This window comes from Sinocyclocheilus grahami, unplaced genomic scaffold, assembly GCF_001515645.1.
Source record: "Sinocyclocheilus grahami isolate Dianchi unplaced genomic scaffold, SAMN03320097.WGS_v1.1 scaffold1497.1, whole genome shotgun sequence".
In the NCBI taxonomy this organism is placed as follows: Eukaryota; Metazoa; Chordata; class Actinopteri; order Cypriniformes; family Cyprinidae; genus Sinocyclocheilus; species Sinocyclocheilus grahami.
Window position 1 is genome coordinate 31223 of NW_015506676.1, and position 21964 is coordinate 53186.

Here is a 21964-nt window from a genome sequence, read left to right on the forward strand (position 1 = left end):
CTACATAGGGCACCAGAGGCATCCGTGAACAAAACCTAGTGTGCTGGCTACATAGGGCACCAGAGGCATCCGTGAACAGAACCTAGTGTGTTGCCTACATAGGGCACCAGAGGCATCCGTGAACAAAGCCTAGTGTGCTGGCTACATAGGGCACCAGAGGCATCCGTGAACAAAACTTAGTGTGCTGCCTACATAGGGCACCAGAGGCATCCGTGAACAGAACCTAGTGTGCTGCCTACATAGGGCACCAGAGGCATCCGTGAACAAAATCGTGTGCTGCCTACATAGGGCACCAGAGGCATCCGTGAACAAAACCTAGTGTTCTGCTTACATAGGGCACCAGAGGCATACGGGAACAAAACTTAGTGTGCTGCCTACATAGGGCACCAGAGGCATCCGTGAACAAAACCTAGTGTTCTGCCTACATAGGGCACCAGAGGCATCTGTGAACAAAACCTAGTGTGCTGCCTACACAGGGCACCAGAGGCATCCGTGGCTCAAAACCTAGTGTGCTGCCTACACAGGGCACCAGAGGCATCTGTGAACAAAACCTAGTGTGCTGCCTACACAGGGCACCAGAGGCATCCGTGAACAAAATCGTGTGCTGCCTACATAGGGCACCAGAGGCATCCGTGAACAGAACCTAGTGTGCTGCCTAAATAGGGCACCAGAGGCATCCGTGAACAAAATCGTGTGCTGCCTACATAGGGCACCAGAGGCATCCGTGAACAAAACCTAGTGTGCTGCCTACATAGGGCACCAGGGCACCAGAGGCTATCTGGACCTCATTTTTGGGCAGCTTTCAAGTAGTGAGTATCTCTGTCTAGATAGAGATCACACTGGTTATTTGCACACCGGTTTATAAGCTCATTCATTGACTAATTAGTGTCTATGTCACGTGTTGAATCAAACCATCACCAGCAGCTCCTTTTGATATTATAATTTGTAGTTTGTCTGGTTGCATGGCTTTATGCTAAATGAGGAAATGCAGGGAAGCTCATGGGATTGAAGATGCGTCCCAAATCATATCGCTGATGAATGCTGTCTAAATTGCTACTTTTTTATATTTCATCACTTCCAGAATTTCCGGAATAAAAATCTCCTGATGATTTACTCAGCCCCATGTCAGATGTTCATGTCTTTCTGTCTTCAGTCGCAACGAAATGAAGGTTTTTGAGGAACACATTCCAGGGTTTTTCTCCTTATAATGGACTTCAATGGGGACCAACGTGTGCTGAAGGTCCAAATCACAGTTTCAGTGCAGCTTCAAAGGATAGGCTTCCTGACATTTGCATGATCTATGGATGAGCTTCTCGGGTCTTTTTTGACGTATAGACTGCCACTGACACGGTCTTAAGATGCTTGGCAGGTCCCATTAGTCTGTAGCCGCTGAAAGAGCGTGTCAGTTTTAGCAACATGTGTTTGTGGTCTCTTGGCGCAGCGGCTGACGATGGATGCAGAAATGCACGCGATCCTCGCGTATTCCAGGTTCGCTGCGCGAGTCACATCGTCTAAACAAATCGCAGAGGGTTTCCTAGAGTTGCATCAGGGTCCTCTGTGAGATGAAGTAGTGTCTCGCTCCCCGTTGTCTTCATTATAGGCTGAGGAACAGGTGTGTGCCGTAAGATGCCGGAGAAGACCTGACATGAGGTCAGTGGAGAGAGGCAGCATGGGATATCGCTCCATCCAACCTGCTTCACTGACGACCCGATAGAAATGCAACCTTTGATATTGTGGAAATTAATAGTGATTTTCATTTAAAAAAAAAACTATCTGGTGCTTCAAAGAATTTATAGAAGTATTTTTTCTCGGAAAGCAATCTAATGACGCTGATCATGTTATTGCAGGTGTTTCTCTCGGGTCCAGTGTCTTAGGTTTATTTTCTGACGTCCCCCCGCTAGTCCGTTAATGGCCAAACCGAGAGGACACGATGTCAGAAAGTGCTAGTTATCAGCTCACGTTACCACTTATCTACAGTCAGGTGTAGAGTTGAAACGGGGCCGTGCCACCTGTCTGCAGTATCCCGTTGCCTTTCCAATCTCTTTAAGAGATGCTGATTGAGTAAATAATTCATATCCATTTCATTTCAAGCTAAACCCTTTGAGCTTCATAGCTCACGAGCGTGTGGGCGGATGCTGCTCGGGAAAAAAATGTTTCAGAGCATCTACAATAGTTTTTTTTTTTTTTTAATTAACATTAATCAAGACTCTTTATTTTAGTGTTTTTAATCTAAGCCACCCCTGGCAATGCTAAATATACATCAGCTACTGAAATCACTTCAGATGTCTTTGTTTTATTGATTGTTACTGTATTCTGGTCATTTTCGGTTCAAGCTCAATTGGCGCGGTGGATTGTTTTTTTTGGCCACACTCTTAAAAATAAAGGTTCCAAAAGGGGGGTTTTGTCGCGATGCAATAGAAGAACCATTTTGGTTCCCTTTTCAGTGAACAGTTCTTAAAATAACCATTTTTATAATCTTTATTAATCTAAAGAACCTTTTTCCACTACAAAAGGGCCTTTCGCACCGCTTCCCAGTACCATTTAAAGGGTTGCATTCGTACCGAGAGTGTGTACTAAGAAGTGACGTAAGCCGTGTTTGGCCAATCAATGTCTACTTACGTCATGATTAGTACCAGTTGTGCTGGTTAGACCCTGCTCTGGAGTAGGAGCTAATTTGGTTCTCGAAAAAGGCAGTCCGGTACTAAAATCGCTCCCAGTTCCGGCGGTGCAAAAACGCCAAAAAGTGGGTTGTTCCACAATTAGTTCTGGTACTATGAAAAGGTTCCCGCGGCGCGAAAGGCCCTAAAGACCTTGTTGGTCAATGGATGTTAAAGGTTCTTCATGGAACAGTCAATGCCAAAAAGAACCTTTATTTTTAAGTGTAGAGTTACTAAATCCCTTGCTATGTTTAGGAGTTGGGGTTGAGTTAAGGTCTAAAAAATATCTCAGTATAAAAGTGGTTAAAACCACTTCTGTATTTTGCTTTCAAACATGTGAAATTTCCCCTGAATTATTCAACATATGATAACATCTGAAGATTGCCACGGCTTGACAGAATCCACTAAACTGAGGACATTTTGATAAAGCAGGATAAGTCTCCCTTGTGTGACCGCCCATTTTTCATGTCCCCTTTGTACAAGTGCACTCACAAACCTGCGCCCATTTGGCAATACATCTTATCCCAGCTGTGATTTACTCCTGACTCTTTACAGATGACTTGGTGAGCTGGTATGAAGCACTCAGGGAAATGTCAAATGCCCATCTCAGGTGCCAGTCCAGCAACAGGTGAGCCCATGTGTGTCTAAAAACCATCACACCGTGTCCTAACCAAACGCAATGCGATACGATTCTAGCAACAAGCAGTTCGTCTGTCCACACCACACACGATGTGAATATAGCTATGTTTCCAATGCCCATTTTGAAGTATCGCATGAACAACGAGTGATGGAAACGCCAAATTTCAAATAAAAATCCCTTAATTTGCAAAAAAGTTTTTACGCTCGCTTGTGGTTTTTGACTTGTGCGAAAAAGGGTTGATGTGAATAATGGGGGATGGAAATGCATTTTGCGAATACATTCCTCCAAGCGCATTAAAAAAAGTCACGTTTAACGATGTCCTTACTACCTTCTTGAACATGGTAGATCCGTCGCTGTCTATGAAGATAAACGATGGTCTTACGGGTTTGGAACAACATGAGGGTGAGTAATTAATAACAGAGTTTTCATTTTTGGGTGAACGATCCCTTTAAGCACATAAACAGTACCTGAGATTACCATTGCCATACTCTGTGGTGTTGTTCCAGCCGCGACGTTGATGAAAAATTGAAAACGTTTCTAAAATAGAATTGCCGCGTGTCGCCGTTGCGGCCGGTTATGACAAAAACTCAGATTAACATGGAAAATACCTGCTGAAAATGTGCTCATCCTCAGATCATCCGAGATCAGGATGAGTTTGATTCTTCATCAGATTTGGAGAAATGTAGTATTGCATCAGTGTGTCACTGCAAGTGAATGGGTGCCGTCAGAATGAGAGCTGATAAAAACATCACAATAATCCACAGCACTCCAGTCCATCAGTTAACGATTGTCATTTGTCCCAATGCATTTAGTATGTGTCTGATTTGTTAGCATATTTATAAACGGGATGAGGGTTTTATGCGTGTTTACACTACAAATCCACATCTGTTGTAGCATTTCGGAGGACATATTTGTAGCGTTTACCAAGTTTAAATGGGATTTTAATTAGAATGCAAGTCTGTTTAATGTAGGATTTTGGTATAAAAATGAAAAAATCCAATTACGACACAGTCATCTAGTTTGGAGCCATAAGATGTTTTAAGAGCGGTGCCAATAAACAGAACTGATGTCTATCCACACTGTCTGGCATAAACGTTAATGCTAGAATGCTATCTCTGAATAGTTTAAGCGGGTTCTGGATGAAGTCTGTTGACTCATTAGCGTGTGCATTGGAAATGGCCGTGATTATGTGTGAGGCAGGAATGCTGGGTAATCAGACGTTTAGGGCTGAGGGGGAGGTGAACTGAACACAACACCACCTGCACCCTTCAGGTAAATGAGGAACAGAGGAAGAGGAGGTGGCAGGGAGCCTCTGGGGAGAGCTGCTCGGCTGTCAGGAGGCACGAGGGTAATTAACCTGCAGAGACCTGATCATGGAAACTTTTGCAGCTGAGAAGCCTTGGGCTGCGTGTACGGTCGAGCGCCGCTGCTCAAACACGGCTTGTTTACATGCCGCATCACGGCTCACATGCAGCGGGAGCAAGAAAAACCCATGCAAACCATTCTGACGTACATGTTTGGAGAAGACAAAAGCTGAAACTTATCCAGCATTAAGACCTTTTTAACTAAAATGCGACTATATAATCCATAATAACTCTTCCTCCAGTGAGTCAGTGTTCTGGTGTGAATCAGGAGAGAAATCTGCACAGATCAAGCAGCGTTTAAACAGCTCTAAACACATATGTGGCTGGAGTTTGATGTGAGAGACAACAGCAGATAGACTTTTTCACTGGAGGAAGAGTTATTATGGATTATGGACTCGTGTTTGATGTTTTTATCATTTGTTTGGACTCTCATTCTGATGGTACCCATTCACAAGTAATCTCCAATCCAACAGTTAACATCTGGAGAAGAGAAAAGCTGAAACAAATACATCAAGGCGTTACTTACGGCTAAAATAAGAGTCCTCTCTGCATAATATTGTGGATAATTTTCAGCAAATTATCATGTTTGGGTGAACTATTCCTTCGAGGTGATGCTGTGGTAGATGGAGCTTCCTACACATCTCTATTGTATTTGTCAGCAGGAAACTACAACAAACATATGAGACAAGTGTAATCCAGTTCACGAATGAATGAGCCGTGCTTGTAATGAATCAGTCGAAAAGAATCAAACTCGTACGTTTAGATCAGTAACGAATGACTCACTTACTGCGTCTTAGAGGTTTTTTTACATTTAAAAACTATAATAAAAAATTTATTCATAAAAAAATTGAAAAAGCCAGAGAAGTTTTGCCTAAATCGTATTTATAAAAGAAAAATCAGTCAGTAATTGTTTTATAGGAGTTTATGGATCCTTTTTACAGACTTTAAAGACATTTCCACAGTTATTAACATTGTAAATCTGGGTTTACAGTTTTTTTTAAAATATTTTTTGTGCATTTATAACACTATAGTTTGTGTTTTATTACTTTGGCATTAAATAGTGTGGGTGTTTCTAATGCAAACCGCAAATTTGACATCTTTTTTTTGACCAACTTAATCTCTTAATTTCTGTTTGAATCTCGGTGAAAGCATGGTAAATCTAACGTACTGTTGTTTCCCTGCTATAAGAATTAGTCTTCCCGCGATAATAACGATAAAGCCTAGTTGATGACATATTTATGTGTGCCGCACATTAGTTTTTACTCCAAATTCACTTCATAACATCAGCCGAGTGTTTGAAATAACTTCTTTTTGTGATCCGACGTGGTTTCATTTGACAGAATGAGGCAGAAATAATAATTAATCATTTCAAGCGTTTCTATCTTTTAATTCAGTAACAGCGATAGCTGGACACTTTTGTCCATATAAGGGATTTCCTGGAGCGTCGCGAGTTCTATTACTTCTGTATGAATGAAACAGACATTACATGACATGCGTGTACTCAATAATGCTCATAACACCCGATTTTGGGTAAAGATAGGAAAAAAGTCTCAAGTGTAGAGAAAAGTGCATGTTTTTTTTGTGTGTGTGTGTGTGTGTCTCAGTGGATGCATGAGATTTCCTGAATTAAGAAATTACCGTCACATAATTTTATAATAAAACCTTAAACCTTTCTAATGATTTATAATAGTTATAGGCCCCTGCATGTTACCAGGCCACCCTGCCGTTTTCTTTAAAATATAATAATAATAATTATTATTATATAAACACTTCCAGTTTGTTCCACCATCTCAAACACAAAGTCTGAAGATGCACGAGGAGACAGAGACACCAACGTCAAGTAGCATAAGGTTTTATTCTTTTATGTAATTGGTGTATATTAGGAGCCTATTTGATGATGGGTACGTTTTACTTTTAGGTCAGTGTTTGTTGTGTGCATGCAGCGATCACTTGAACTGTACTGTATTTATATCGTCATTGATATTATCGCAATAAATACCGGAAAATATCGTGATATAGTTTGAGGTCCATATTGTCGGTGTAATTGTGCCGTGTGTTTCAGGCGCAGACTGTTCAACAGGTCCAGCATGTGTATCAAGCACAGGTGCAGTACGTTCAGGAGGAAAACAACAGCGTTTACACCAACGGAACCATGTGAGTGTTTTTATGAGCCATGAATACACGCTCTCTGATGTGATTTTTAAGATGCATCTCAAAACCGTGGCTTTGTAATAAGCGCACATGCTGACAAGTGCATCAGAATTAGTCCCTCATACTGTCGTGGATGAAACCGAACAAGGGTTACATGATTGTGACGAAGTCACGTGATTGTGTTTAGTAGCAAAAAACTGATTTAGTGCACTCCAGCTCTGTCCTGTCACTGAAACATGCTGCCTCTGATCGACTCAAGCATCAGTGTGAGAATTGTGTTTTTTGGGTGAACTATTCCTTCGAGGTGATGCTGTGGTAGATGGAGCTTCCTACACATCTCTATTGTATTTGTCAGCAGGAAACTACAACAAACATACGAGACAAGTGTAATCCAGTTCACGAATGAATGAGCCGTGCTTGTAATGAATCAGTCGAAAAGAATCAAACTCGTACGTTTAGATCAGTAACGAATGACTCACTTACTGCGTCTTAGAGTTTTTTTTACATTTAAAAACTATAATAAAAAATGTATTCATAAAAAAATTGAAAAAGCCAGAGAAGTTTTGCCTAAATTGTATTTATAAAAGAAAAATCAGTCAGTAATTGTTTTATAGGAGTTTATGGATCCTTTTTACAGACTTTAAAGACATTTCCACAGTTATTAACATTGTAAATCTGGGTTTACAGTTTTTTTTTAAATATTTTTTGTGCATTTATAACACTATAGTTTGTGTTTTATTACTTTGGCATTAAATAGTGTGGGTGTTTCTAATGCAAACCGCAAATTTGACATCTTTTTTTTGACCAACTTAATCTCTTAATTTCTGTTTGAATCTCGGTGAAAGCATGGTAAATCTAACGTACTGTTGTTTCCCTGCTATAAGAATTAGTCTTCCCGCGATAATAACGATAAAGCCTAGTTGATGACATATTTATGTTTGCCGCACATTAGTTTTTACTCCAAATTCACTTCATAACATCAGCCGAGTGTTTGAAATAACTTCTTTTTGTGATCCGACGTGGTTTCATTTGACAGAATGAGGCAGAAATAATAATTAATCATTTCAAGCGTTTCTATCTTCTTTTAATTCAGTAACAGCGATAGCTGGACACTTTTGTCCATATAAGGCATTTCCTGGAGCGTCGCGAGTTCTATTACTTCTGTATGAATGAAACAGACATTACATGACATGCGTGTACTCAATAATGCTCATAACACCCGATTTTGGGTAAAGATAGGAAAAAAGTCTCAAGTGTAGAGAAAAGTACATGTTTTTTTTGTGTGTGTGTGTGTGTGTGTCTCAGTGGATGCATGAGATTTCCTGAATTAAGAAATTACCGTCACATAATTTTATAATAAAACCTTAAACCTTTCTAATGATTTATAATAGTTATAGGCCCCCTGCATGTTACCAGGCCACCCTGCCGTTTTCTTTAAAATATAATAATAATTATTATATAAACACTTCCAGTTTGTTCCACCATCTCAAACACAAAGTCTGAAGATGCACGAGGAGACAGAGACACCAACGTCAAGTAGCATAAGGTTTTATTCTTTTATGTAATTGGTGTATATTAGGAGCCTATTTGATGATGGGTACGTTTTACTTTTAGGTCAGTGTTTGTTGTGTGCATGCAGCGAAACAACGGGAACGGCGTCCTGGCCATGGGGCTGTCAGGAGGCCAGATCATCAGCAGCTCAGGAGCGTATCTGATTGGAGGAAACTCCATGGATGGCTCCGCCCCTCACAGCGCGGCTCAGGCCACTAGAGCCTCCCCCGCCACGGTGAGCTCCAATCACAGACGCACACGTCATTCCCAGTGTTTGAGGGCTCAAAAACATACTGAACTTACTCTGATAAGTGCTTGGAATGATTAAAGCCAAAAACTGATTTTTAGAAATTAAGAGCTAATATTTTCCTCTGGGTCATTTTTAATGAGAGCCATCTATGAGAGCCTAAAACACACTTCAAAATCAAATACTTCAATCTAATTTATTAATTAAAATGAATGGTCAATTTGTACAATTATGTGTGACCCTGGAGCTCAAAACTGAGCTCAGGAAACAATTTTCTAAATTGAGATGTATACATCTATCTGAAAGCTGAACGAATAAGCTTTCCATTGATGTATGGTTTGTTAGGATCGGACAATATTTGTAAATCTGGAATCTGAGGGTGCAAAAAAATCTAAATATTGAGAAAATCATCTTTAAAGTTGTCCAAATTAAGTTCTTAGCAATGCATATTACTAATCAAACATTAAGTTTTGATAGAAGAAATTATGTCTAAAAAAACAATGGAATTCCAAAAGCCTCTATATATTGATATAGGGAGCTATGCAGGATTTTACGCAACATTACACAAGTTTTTATTTTTTAACGCCTCCATATGGCACAATTCTCACTTCAAAAAATGGATTTTAAATGCCTTCACTCTATTTTAATGCGAAATGTTGTATTTATTCAAACATAATACAGAAATTAAATTAAAAAGAAAATTTTATAATGGAAAAAATAGCTCATTAAAATTGTATAAATATTGCATAGAATCATAAAATTCCCTCAAAATCATAAATAAGAATAAAAAAATATTATTGAACAAAAATGTATTAGATTTGATTTTCCCGAAGAAAATTTTTTTTTTTACTTTTTGTTGAGACCGCAAAGGAGCCAAGTATGACTCCCAAACGAAGAGGCCCAGAGGGTTGTAAAGAAATGTCAACTTTGAGAATCTAGCTGACGAATTTAGCTGTTCTCCACAGCTGCAATGGCTCCTGGATAATTACGAGACCGCAGAGGGCGTGAGTCTGCCGCGCTCCACCCTCTACAATCACTACCTGCGCCACTGTCAGGAGCAGAAACTGGACCCGGTCAACGCTGCGTCTTTCGGGAAGCTCATCCGCTCCATCTTCATGGGGCTGCGCACCCGCCGCTTGGGCACCCGGTAAAATCAGCAATTCCGCACCTCTCCTCTCATTGACACATGCTCAGTTCTGTCCTGTACTCTCCACAGCTGCATTGAGTCACAGCAGACTCGTTTTCTCACCTTGAATTTAGAGGGAACTCTAAATATCACTATTACGGGATTCGCGTGAAGCCGGACTCTCCTCTGAACCGGTTGCAGGAGGACATGCAGTACATGGCACTGAGACAGCAGCCCGTCCAACAGAAGCAGAGGTACTGTCGTCTCGGTCAAACCGCACGAAAGATATCTGTAGCGCTGTTCTCACGACAGAAGAGCATGGCGCTTGCGATTCCCAGGAAATGCATGAACTGATCAAATGTATACCTTAAATGCAATGCAAGTCACATTGTATGCATAAACGGAAATGAAGTCTGTTGCTGCCAATTTCTCATTTCGTTTTGAAACAGAGCTCATCTCTTGTTCGCCCTTCTGTAGATTCAAGCCAGTACCGAAGTTGGACGGCGTTTCGGGGGAGAACTTCTCCGCCGGGGGGCAGCCCACACCCAACGCTGCAGAGCAGACGTTCATCGCTCAAAGCCAGCACCATCAGCAGTTCCTGGGTAAATCACTGGAGACCATTAGCTCGCATTCATGTTTCAGAAGAGCTTTACTGAATTTCCCCTGTATGCCCCATTTAGACGGGTCCAGAGCTCTTCCAGAGTTCGTCGAACTTGACCTCGGAGAGCCTGTGGAAGGCGTCGGTCCAGAAGACGTCAAAGCCCTTCAGACGCTGTACAGAGAGCACTGCGAGGTCAGTCGTTTAGGACATCGTTACGGTCCAATTCTCAGCTTATTGAGTTCAAGTTTAAAGGCGTTGTCACTAGGCGTGTGCGATATATATCGTCTGCGATAATATCGTAATTGTGGTTTTAGCGATGTGCGATTTGTCATTATCGAGTATTTTGCAAAAACCATTCAAAACAGCCCTACATTACGTGAAATCTGCGCATTTAGAGTGCGTTCTTTCACTGCATGATTCAGTCTATTAAAATGCATTTAGAATAATCACAAATTCAAGACATGATGGCAAAAAAATATATATATTTATACCATTTCATATAGTTAATAATCAATTTTACACGACGAATGCCGTTTTTCTCCAAATATTACCATGATTACAAATGTGATATTGATTTTTTTTACAAGTTAATTAAGAGACCTACGTTTTAGACACTATATTGCCTGTTTTTGCCAACAAAAATAATTCCAAACAAAGCCACAACGCTGTTTTGCGTCTTTGAGCAACATGACGGTGATTCGTTCCTGAATGAATCAAACATTTAAATGCTTCGATTCAGTCGCAATGACTCGCTTATTAACAGTGACTTGCTGCCACCTACTGGTGGTTTTAATTTCACATTCAAAGTGCTTTTATTATTTAAATCATTTCAAATATCAGTATTCAATATTTTATGTTTAATATATCAAAACATTATTTATGCATTTGTAACTGCAGGTTAAATGCATTCATGTCTTGCATTAAACGGTGTGTAAACACATCTAAATGCCTCTTCAGACGCAGCTTCTGTGTTGATTTCATTTGCTCGATGTCTTATTATTCTAATTCTCTGATTAAATGTAAGAATTTCACTCAAAAGATAATGCACACTTATAGAAAAAATGGCTTTATAAAGGTAAAAATGCCCATAAAACGTAAAAAATAAGTTTAAACTTATTGGAAAGATTAATTTCTCTCAGTGTGAACTGACCACCGCACAGAATATGAAGAATATTAAAAACATTAGGAGTCGGCTGTCCACGGCAGTCCTTATCAATATCGCACCCCCCTAGTTGTCCCCATTTTCACACGTAGGCCATTTTGGACGTAGTGGTGAACCTTCAGTTCAATCTCATCGAGAACTTGTGGCAGACTTTCTGGCGCTATTCTCCATCCAGCTCCGTAGAGGGCGCCACCATCACAGAAAACAGGTGTGTTACTCGTTACCTACCTCTTTGGTGCTTCATCAAGTTTATTAGATCAAACAAGTAATATGATTAATTTTGATTCAGTGGTATGAGCGAGATCGAGGGCCGCCTGCCGCGGACCACACTGATTCTGCTCTGCCGAAACGAGGCAGTGCTAAAGTGGATGAACACCTGTGATCACCTGATGTATCAGGCCCTCGTGGAGATCCTCATCCCTGATGTTCTGAGACCCATTCCTAGTGAGTCTCTCTTTATAGTCATAGCCTCAGAAGGCACAGATCATTATGGACCATCACATACCTATTCTGTGTAAATCTAAATCTGCGTTCGACAGGTGCCTTGACTCAAGCCATCCGTAATTTTGCCAAAAACCTTGAGGGCTGGCTCACCAACGCCATGAGCAGCATCCCCCAGAGGATGATCCAGACCAAGGTAAGAGCGCAGAGGGTTACCAGCTGTTTTATTGCATTCCCACAGTCTACACAAGTTGATAATGAACGCCTTTGTCCGCCATAGAAATCCCAAAGAGTTCATCCTTTGTTTGGCAGGTTTCCGCTGTTAGTGCCTTCGCTCAGACGCTCCGCAGGTACACGTCTCTGAATCATCTGGCGCAGGCGGCTCGTGCAGTGCTGCAGAACACCTCCCAGATCAACCAGATGCTCAGCGATCTCAACCGGGTTGACTTTGCCAATGTGCAGGTTTGTTGTGCACATTGTGGCATCCATTCTTAAAGGGATAGTTCACCCAAAAATGAAAATGTGATGTTTATCTGCTTACCCCCAGGGCATCCCAGATGTAGGTGACTTTGTTTCTTCAGTAGAACACAAACTGAGATTTTTAACTCAAACCGTTGCAGTCTGTCAGTCGTATAATGGAAGTGGATGGGAATCACGGCTTCCGTCTTCTTGCTTTACGGCGGATCGCAGACTTATAAGTGCATTACCGCCACCTTTCTCTCAAATGGACCATTGACACTCTATCTACAATCTCAATTAGGAGTGTCAATGGTCCATTTGAGAGATTGGTGGCGGTAATGCAAGAAGAAGAAGACGACGACGACGCGTCACACGCCGGCTGTTGAGAACGCGCTCAGGAGGACGCACCGCCGCTCAGGACAGTTCAAACAGTTTGGACATTGCGTGAATCAGAGGTAAAAAACAATATAAATACTGTTCAGTTTCTTGCACAGGCCGATCGTTTCGCGTCTTTACACATCAATGTATCGTCACGAGCCGCAGGGTTTAATTCGGTTTTGTTTGTGTATGGTTTTTTTGACTCTCAAAGCCGTGATTCCCATCCACTTACATTATAAGACTGACAGACTGCAACGGTTTGAGTTAAAAATCTCAGTTTGTGTTCTACTGAAGAAACAAAGTCCCCTACATCTGGGATGCCCTGGGGGTAAGCGGATAAACATCACATTTTCATTTTTGGGTGAACTATCCCTTTAACAGGAAAAAGCTGGCCATTTGGGGGCGGGTATTAAAAACGGTTTTGCATTAATAGGTGCAGTTACTAATAGTATTACACGTTTATTTCTTGGTAATACAGTAAAGCACTGAGCTTGTGTTGGGAAGCATGCAAAATGTACTTTTATTAACAACAGTAACGTGCATTTTTTATAAGAAAAATGTATATATTCTACTCTTATTAAATGTGCTGTTATTCTTATATAATATTACACTGAACTGACCGACAACTTCAGTGATTATAAAAGGAGCGCTCTTTACTTGCTTTGTGTGATTCGGTCGCAAATTGAAGAAAAGTTTGATTTTCAAGGCACTTTGTGACTTCTTACTTCATACACAAAAAAAGAGCAAAACTCTTTTCGATTCGATTTTTTAAAATAATAGTTATTTTTATAATATCGTAATATGAAGCAAGAAAGTGGAAAGGGATGACTAATAAGCCAATTAGTGCTGCCATCTACTGGTTATAGTGGTAATTTGATGCATTTTTAAATGTGTTTATTTATCACAATGTATAATTTGGTCATCCCATTAAAAATAACATTTAAATTGGATCATTTTTAGAGATTTAAAGTGCTGGAAATAGTTGTGTGAAATACTTGAATTTCTCTCTCAAAAGGTTGTACAAACCCTGACATGAATAATGTAATAACATTTGACTATTTCTGCCACAACACAATGGTTATAGTTATCCTTACTACTTCTGGTTGTCTACGTCAGCGCTGTTTGATCTGTTTATAACAGAGAATTCTGTGCAGAATTGGAATGCTTCTCTCTGGATCTCACAAAATGTAGTCCCACCGGCAGAAGAAAAAAAAAGAAGTTTGGTCGCAGTCTGGAGCCCTGAACAAACTCACGCAGAAACGTCCGCCTCGTTTCTAAGAGATGCATGAAAAATGAAAACCATGTGTTCTAAAATCAGCTCAAAATTTCAAGCATGTTTGAGTCTTCGCCCATCATGCACTACGCAGTTTTCTGTGAAATCTGTCAACTTTCAATTACCCAAAATCTGCAGACTGGCTCTGCAAAATTTTTGTAGCCTATTCCAGCCTTACAATGTCAATTAGAAGATCCACTGTAGTGATGTTCCGACTCATTGTTGATGACCTACAGGAGCAGGCCTCGTGGGTGTGCCAGTGTGAAGAGGGCTTGGTTCAACGCCTCGAGCAGGACTTCAAGGCCACCCTCCAGCAGCAGAGCTCCTTGGAACAGTGGGCAGCTTGGCTGGATAACGTGGTCACTCAAATGCTCAAGCCGTACGAGGATAAACCCACCCTCCCCAAAGCTGCACGCCAGTTCCTGCTCAAGTGGTCCTTCTACAGGCAAGACTTTTCACACTTGGATCAATTTGTGTAGATTGAAACCACACTGGGATCTCCGAGATCCTTAGAACAACCAAATGAACCAAACTCTGGCATCCACACCAGAATCTCTCCTATAACCTTACGATCGAAGTGTCGACTGTAATTTGTACTTGCATGTACTTACAGCTCTATGGTCATCAGAGACTTGACCCTCCGCAGCGCTGCGAGTTTCGGCTCTTTCCACTTGATCCGGCTGCTGTACGACGAGTACATGTTCTATCTGGTGGAGCACCGCGTCGCACAGGCGACGGGAGAGACGCCCATCGGAGTTATGGGAGAGGTAAAGACTGTTTGTGTAGCTCAGCATGAGCTGTAAAAAGCCATGAAGTCAGTCTTTCTCTCTAATTGCCATTTCTTTGTGCTGCTCCATCTATCGCAGTTTCAGGACCTGAATACCATGTCACCTGCCAACATTGACAAAGGTAAGCCCGCCAAAGCTCAGACTACAAGCTGAGATCTCATTACACCCAGAGTTACGTAATTACAGTCCAGACTAACAAGCCCAGCCACTTTAGACCAGTAGGGGACTCCGATTTAGTTGCTTTCCTTTGAGAGACTGGATTGCTGGATGAGTCATTACTGTACGAACGCTGTACTGTTTGTGTTCCTCCATCATGAGGCAATTTTTGGTATGATTCATCATTGCGCGTTATAATCTCCTTTATGGCTGGTATCACCAATCCCTCTTAATTTTCTTAAACTCATGTCCTTCTGACTAATAGAGACCATGCTGGTGGTCCATTGTAGAATAGGTTGTCCATTTTTATTTTGATGGATAAAATCAAGCTGCATTGCCCAACATTTTCTTTCTTGTTTAAAGGATATTTCACCAAAAAATATATTTAATATTTACTCACTCTTGTGTTGTATTAATGCTGTATGCGCTTTCTTTTTCAGACCACAAAATGAGATTTAAAATAAAAAAATAAATGTCCCACACGCGCTCATCCATACAGTGGCAGTATATAGCGATGAGGATCAAGATATTTAAAAAAGACGCAAAAGTATCACAGAGTGGTCCCGTGCAGCACGTGCTGTATATTCCAAGTGTTCAGGGGGGGAACCGATAGGCTTTGGCAAACTTTTCCAACGGTCAAGTACATTTTGGTTTGTTTTTCACCAAACCCTATCGTATAACCCCCGAACACTTATACAGAATATACGGCACGTGTATAATTTTGCGTCTTTTTTTTAAAAAGCTTGATGTTGATCGCCATACACTGCCATTATACAGACAAGCACGCAGGACATTTAAAAAAAAAGAATCCTTTTGTGGTCCAAAAAAGAAAGAAGGTCACTCTAGAGCGACATTCGTCATAATTCCGCACTGACGGGAGACACTTCAAAGATTTTACATACCCAAAGTTATCAAGACCGTAGCGAAAGTTAATCAGTGGAAGTACAGTGATGTGTCAGAACTCGTGTGTATTACTGTGTCATCTCTACAAGCAAAACATGAGGGCTCGTATCATGAAAGTTTCAAAACTCTGCTTTCTTTTGTCACATCCTTGTCTTTATTTTTTTCATATTGCCTGTGCATAATTTCGCTGGCTTCTGCAGCAGATCACACTATAAATAAACGCATAATTGCTTACTTTATATCCTCCGCGCTTACTTCCGTATGACGGCGCGCTGCGCAAGTGTTGCCAGATCCACAGTTCCCCCGTGGAATTAGGCTACTTTTTCCTCTGATTCCGCGGGTTGGGCGGATTTTGTTGTGTAAACCTGGAAAACGTGTTCGTATCGTTCTTTTGCGCATGCGGGGGTCAGTTCAGAATCATGATCCATTCACACTTGAAATCTGATATTGGCCACGTTTAAAACAACAATGTGAACAGCTACACAAAAAAATCGGAATCGAGCACTAAGACTCGCAGTGTTGAACGTAGCCTTAGTTTTCATTTTTGGGTGAACGATCCCAAAAATGAAAAATTGCATTACTAACGTGAAACGGGTTGTGAATGCCATTTCCTTTTTTAATTGCCACGTCTCATTCTGATGTCTGCTAGACGAGGTGAGCGAGATGGACAGCGATTTGGACGAGGACATGGAGGAGTCTGACGAGCCTCTGGCCAAGCGGGAGAAAGCGGAGACGGAGGTCATCCAGGTGCTGCAGGTGGGAGCCATGGAGGACGGCAGCAGCGCGGTGGTGGGCGTGGTTCAACCCAGCATGCTCAGCGCTTTGCCCTCGACCGCCGGCAATCACACCGAGCACATCCTCAGCTCGAGCGGAACCAGCACCATCCGCCACTGCGGCAGCGTGGGAAACACGTACGCCTCGGTCTGAAAGTCCGTCCGTTTCGCTCTTATCCCCCGTCTGCGCTTTCTATCTCTTTCAGTACCATCTGTCTCCCAGGCATCCATTCTTAAAAGCGAAAATGGATCTCCACGACACAGTGGGATCATCTGTTGATAGTATATCAACTTTATGATGTGACGAGATGCTGATTGTAACATTTTAAAGCCCTGATGTTAATAGAAAACATTTCTGAATGAGCCAGAACTCAAATCCAAGCCACTAGTTACGTTCCATTCGCCTAGTCGATATTTATCACTTCTCTATTACTGTACTGGTCATTGTTTACAGTTTTGTTTAGAACATGTAATGGGCCAAATGTTGCTTGCTGTTTGGTTAGGGAGTGCTAACTGCTGCTATAATCGAAGCAGGCTAGACAACTTGTACCGAACGTAATGAGCTTGCCTTTTCATCAGTCCGAGTGTTTCCAATTGCCTTCGGTTTGTAGATTTAGTCGTTTGGTAGCTAAAAAGGAGTTTTTTGTCTCGTCAGTGTACATATACTCTGCATGTACGAACTGGTGTTGTGGGTCTTGGGAGTTTTACCGATTGGACCAAAAACACAAGTGTGAGAGATAACAGGCTGTCTCGGGCCATTTCAAAGCTTCGTTGCCTCTCGCGCCGGTGCGATGTTGCAGAACAGAGCGAATGTCAGGGATTTTATGTACCTCGGGTTCATCTTAGTGCCTTAACACAAACAACAGCTTTTCATTTCGTCTGAACCGGTGAAGCGACACCGAGGAGGCCGCTCATGTTTGTACAGAGAATATTCATAGTCTTGCGTAAACATCTGCCACCCGATTTATCACGGTGGACACGTGGCTGGATTTGTGATCTGACACTGAGCACCTACATGAAAATTCAGGGTCATGGTTTGCTAGAACGTGTCTGTCGCTCACTTACTGCAACGTCAAGGCCCGTTCGTTCCTTCGCCTCTGGAATCAGGTGAAGTTATGTGTGCAAAAGCGTGGATTTGGTCGAGTTGTTTTGTCGTGGTGTGTTTTGCGTCACCCTACCTCACGCCGGCGCTGCCGGTCTTAGTCACAAGTCCTGATGGGATTGTGTCTCCTCTTTGCTGACCCACATGTTCTTGTTTTAAGTTCACATCGGCTGCCCTCCACATCACGATTGGTGGACCAAAAGTTGATAAATATATATACGGCGTTAAAGAGTTTAAACCAAGCGGCAACCTTCCGGTCTCTCTCGTGAAACCAATACGGAAGTGACTAAAACTGTAATTCATCGACTGGCCGCTAGAGGCTGGCTGCAAAAGGGAGTCAGTCCCATAGACTCCGCATGTTAAAATGCCCAACTTTACAGCAGGAAAAAACATGTTTACAGCCTGGTACAAAAAGTGGTTTTGGTCTATATAGCTAATTTTGCCCTTCATGACAACTGTGAGGGGGGTGAATTTTTATATAACTCATCCGTTTAAATTATATTAAGCCTTAAAGTTCTGCAGAATTAAGGGCGTGGCCACTTGAGTGGCAGGTGGATTGCCGCTGCGGTCACTGGCCGTCGAGCTAGGTGGGCGTGGCTTCAGCAACCAGCTCCCGCCTCTTTGCCCATTTTCGATTATCCGGGAGTTACGCACGCTGCCAAGATGGCGACGGCCAGCTCCGCCCACTTTGAGCTTCAATACCACTCCTACGGGTGACGTCACGGACACTACGTCCATGTTTTTATACAGTCTATGGGTTAAACATTGGGTCCCATTCCCAAACAAGCAGATTTCAGTATGAAAACATTTCCGTTAATTATTTTACAAACCATTTCTTTCATGTACAAGACCTTTTGATTTTATAATTTTTTTAAATCTGCATGTATAGATGCGAGTTTAGGGATTTGTTTAGTTTGTTTGCTGTTTAATTACTTGTGAAATGGGAAATGTTCAATCCTCTTCTGGAGATCACCGCATCCGTTCGTAAAGTTAAGGGTGAAGTCGGCTGTTTTGGTTTCAGATTGGTGTGGAGTGCGACTAACTTGCGCATAATTTTTGTACTTGACCTGTCAACTGCTGTACTATTGTGGAAAACACTGGAAAATTGTAGGTTGGAAACTGAAAAGCATTATTTTCTTCACTACTGACGTTATTTTCAATGTGTGACTGTGCGCAGAAGCTGTTTCATGTATGTTTTATGCATCTTTTTTATCGAAATGTATTATGAATCTTAATTTTAATGAACGTAGAAACCATCCTGATCGTTGCCGCTCAATTGAAGAGATTCCGTCTTACGCGTCCAAGTTTCTGATAATCGTGATGTTGGTTTATATTTACGTGTGCAATCTGTGAAAGTCACCTTTTTAAGCGTAACGACCAGTTACTAAAGATTTTCTACAGCTGAAGAATTATTTCTGAGATTATGTAATTTACTCGTAATGGTTTTTGTAGAAAAGAGTTGATTTGCGTTTTGGTTCCTACAGAAGAGCTTTGGTTTGGTTTGGTTTTTCTTCTGTCCTCGTGCCTGGACTACAGACAGCTCTTCGCTATTGGATAGTTGGGTCGATGTGTTGATCGTGTGCGACGACACGACTCGAAGTGCTTTTGGTCTTGCATGCCTTTTCTCGTGCTGCTAGAATATCATGAGTTCGCTTCTCTGTCGCTTTCGGACAACGTGCCAGAAAGTATAGCACGGTTCAGTGCGTTAATTTCAAACCCAATGCCTGTTTCTACTCAAACTTTGCCAAAACGCGGTTCATAAAAATAATCACTTTTTCGTACAGTGACAAAAGCTCTAAATAAAATGTAGTCCATAAATGTTCTGTTACAGTAAAGTTCTGTAATAGTATTCACATCGGATTCAAAAATGACACCTGCAAGAAATTCTTCAATAATTTTACAGAAGAAAGTTTCCTGAAAAGGAAAAAAAAGCAAATTTTAAAGAAATGCTGAAATTCTAAAGAAAACTGTAGCAGAGCAGCAGGTAAAACTCTTCATTTGTTGGCTCGACTGTATGAAGCATTAAAGGGATTTTGCATAATCATTCTTATGCAAACTGCTCTCTTTTAGACAAATGCGTTTTTGCTGCTTGCTCAATTTGCTTAAATTTAAATGAGCTAATGCAAAACAGTTTTGTCATCTTCATTTTGTGTGTACAAATAGAAATAGGGAATTTCTCGTTTTCAGCATGCTTTGCAAGGGACGCAACTAGAAAAGCTGAAATTATTTTATGTTTTTGAGAAAGATGAATGAAGGAGAGTAGTTCATGTTTACTGTTAAATACCGTGGAAATTAGTAGAGCCCGACCGATATATCGTTTAGCCGATATTATCGGCCGATATGAGCAATATCTCTTTTTTTACTCACTAATATCGGTATCGGCCCCCAAAAAACCCATATTGGTCGGGCTCTAGAAATTAGAGAATACTTGATTTTTTTTCTGAAATATTGTTCATCATCGCTCAAAATTTGAAGGAATATTAGCTGTGGGAATACCACTAACATGTTTGACAAAATAACCAAAGAATTTGAACAAAAAACCTTTATTTTGTGGAAAACACAGTGATCAAAATTAGAGAACAGTAACCACTGCAGCACAAAAGATTACGACTAACATTTTGGAGGGGCATTGTCTAAAATAAAACTTGCTCTCATCACTAAAGTGAACTTTGCACCAGTTCTTCTCTCTCCACACAACATGCTTCTCAGAAAAAGTGAGCCTAGCCTTGTGATTATTTCTGCTGATGAGAGGCTTGATCACTGCAGAGTGCGCTTTCAGTCCGACTTCTCTTAAACGTGAAGAGACAGATCCGTACCCTGTTCAGTGCTGAACTGATGAGCAATTCCAGCTGCAGTGCTGAACCGATTCCCTATTGAGTCTATGCATTATCCTGTCTTCTCGTGCATTTGTCTTACGTGGACGGCCAGCCTTTTTGGCGGACTTGAATGAATTAGTGTCGTTGCAATATTTTACAAATCACAGATTTGAAACGATAATTAAGGAAATTAGCAGCAGATGCCAGATTGACGCCAATAACCTGGAGGTATCTGTAAGTGTTCTCTAATTTTGATCAGAGTTCTTTTTCAAATATCTCATTTAAGTTTTTTATACTGTGCATCAGAATACAATTCATTTATTAAAAAACTGCCCTTGTACTCCTGTTAGGATAACTTCAAATAGGACCAAGTCAGTGGTTTCCAACCATGGGTTTTGTGGTTAAGAAGTATATAAATGTTTATTTTTTGTCGGAAATGACGGATGGTTTCTCTTGTTCCTCGGCTGGGATCCTGTGGAGCTCTTTGAAGCTGCACTGAAACTGTGATTTGGACCTTCAGCACACGTTGGTCCCCATTGAAGTCCATTATAAGGAGAAAAACCCTGGAATGTGTTCCTCAAAAACCTTCATTTCGTTGCGACTGAAGACAGAAAGACATGAACATCTCGGATGACATGGGGCTGAGTAAATCATCAGGACATTATTACTCCGGAAGTGAACTAATCCTTTAAGGAGACATGGAAAACATGCAGTGTTGGGGCTCCAGGAATGTGGTTGTGAACATAGATATGTATACGTAGATGCCTCATTAGCGACTGTTACTATGGGCCGCTGCCATAATCGAAAAGTCACCATAACAGTAACGTAAGTTACCAATGTTTCGAAACTTGTAATATTGTGACCTGTGAAAGGTTATCCCGTTTCTTCTGGAATTGAAATCCCGGCGATTTTTACAACCGGTGCAGGATTGTGGCATCTTCGAATATTCATTGATTATTATGGTGAATGATGTTAAATTTGGCAGACGCGTCTACATGCTTAGCGCAGTCGAATGGGGAATCTACCTATATGTTATCTATGGTTGGGAACCCCTGGACTAAACAGTGACCTGAAAATCTAGGAAATTATAGGTTGTTTTCTAATCTTTATCTCCACTGTATATAGCCTAGAACTTTGAGGTGTCTAATTGGTCAAACACAAAAATTGTTAGAGTTGACTTCAAAATACTCAAGTCCAACCAAGACAGTATTTTTACTGTGATTCATATATATATCCGAAGATTCATGATTCGTATATATATCCATATTTTGGACGAGTAGTGTCCAGTAGGGATGGGCGGATCGATCCGTAAGTATCGATACTGATGTTGTATCGATAGGATCGATCCTCACATCAAAATATCGATTCAAATGTGC

General features: G+C 41.2%; 1 protein-coding gene across 1 annotated transcript; it reads left to right on the forward strand.

Annotated features, from left to right (window-relative positions):
• The first annotated feature begins 8445 nt into the window (after window positions 1-8445).
• Window positions 8446-18054, forward strand: LOC107570721 (transcription factor RFX3). The gene is made up of 14 exons (XM_016256983.1): window positions 8446-8598; window positions 9472-9487; window positions 9550-9757; window positions 9871-9990; window positions 10214-10338; window positions 10417-10529; window positions 11592-11707; window positions 11789-11943; window positions 12039-12136; window positions 12253-12402; window positions 14287-14495; window positions 14664-14817; window positions 14917-14959; window positions 16547-18054. The coding sequence occupies exons 1-14, from the start codon at window positions 8446-8448 to the stop codon at window positions 16822-16824; spliced, it is 1938 nt and encodes a 645-aa protein (XP_016112469.1). The 3' UTR covers window positions 16825-18054.
• Window positions 18055-21964: the final 3910 nt, after the last annotated feature.

What these genes read in the sequence shown, in the direction of transcription:
- LOC107570721 (XM_016256983.1), top strand. Translation starts at nt 8,446, where the DNA reads ATGCAGCGAAACAACGGGAACGGCGTCCTGGCCATGGGGCTGTCAGGA. An exon ending in TTGACTTTGCCAATGTGCAG is followed by an intron (nt 12,403 to 14,286) that starts GTTTGTTGTGCA and finishes GATGACCTACAG; the next exon opens with GAGCAGGCCTCGTGGGTGTG. An exon ending in CTCAAGTGGTCCTTCTACAG is followed by an intron (nt 14,496 to 14,663) that starts GCAAGACTTTTC and finishes ATGTACTTACAG; the next exon opens with CTCTATGGTCATCAGAGACT.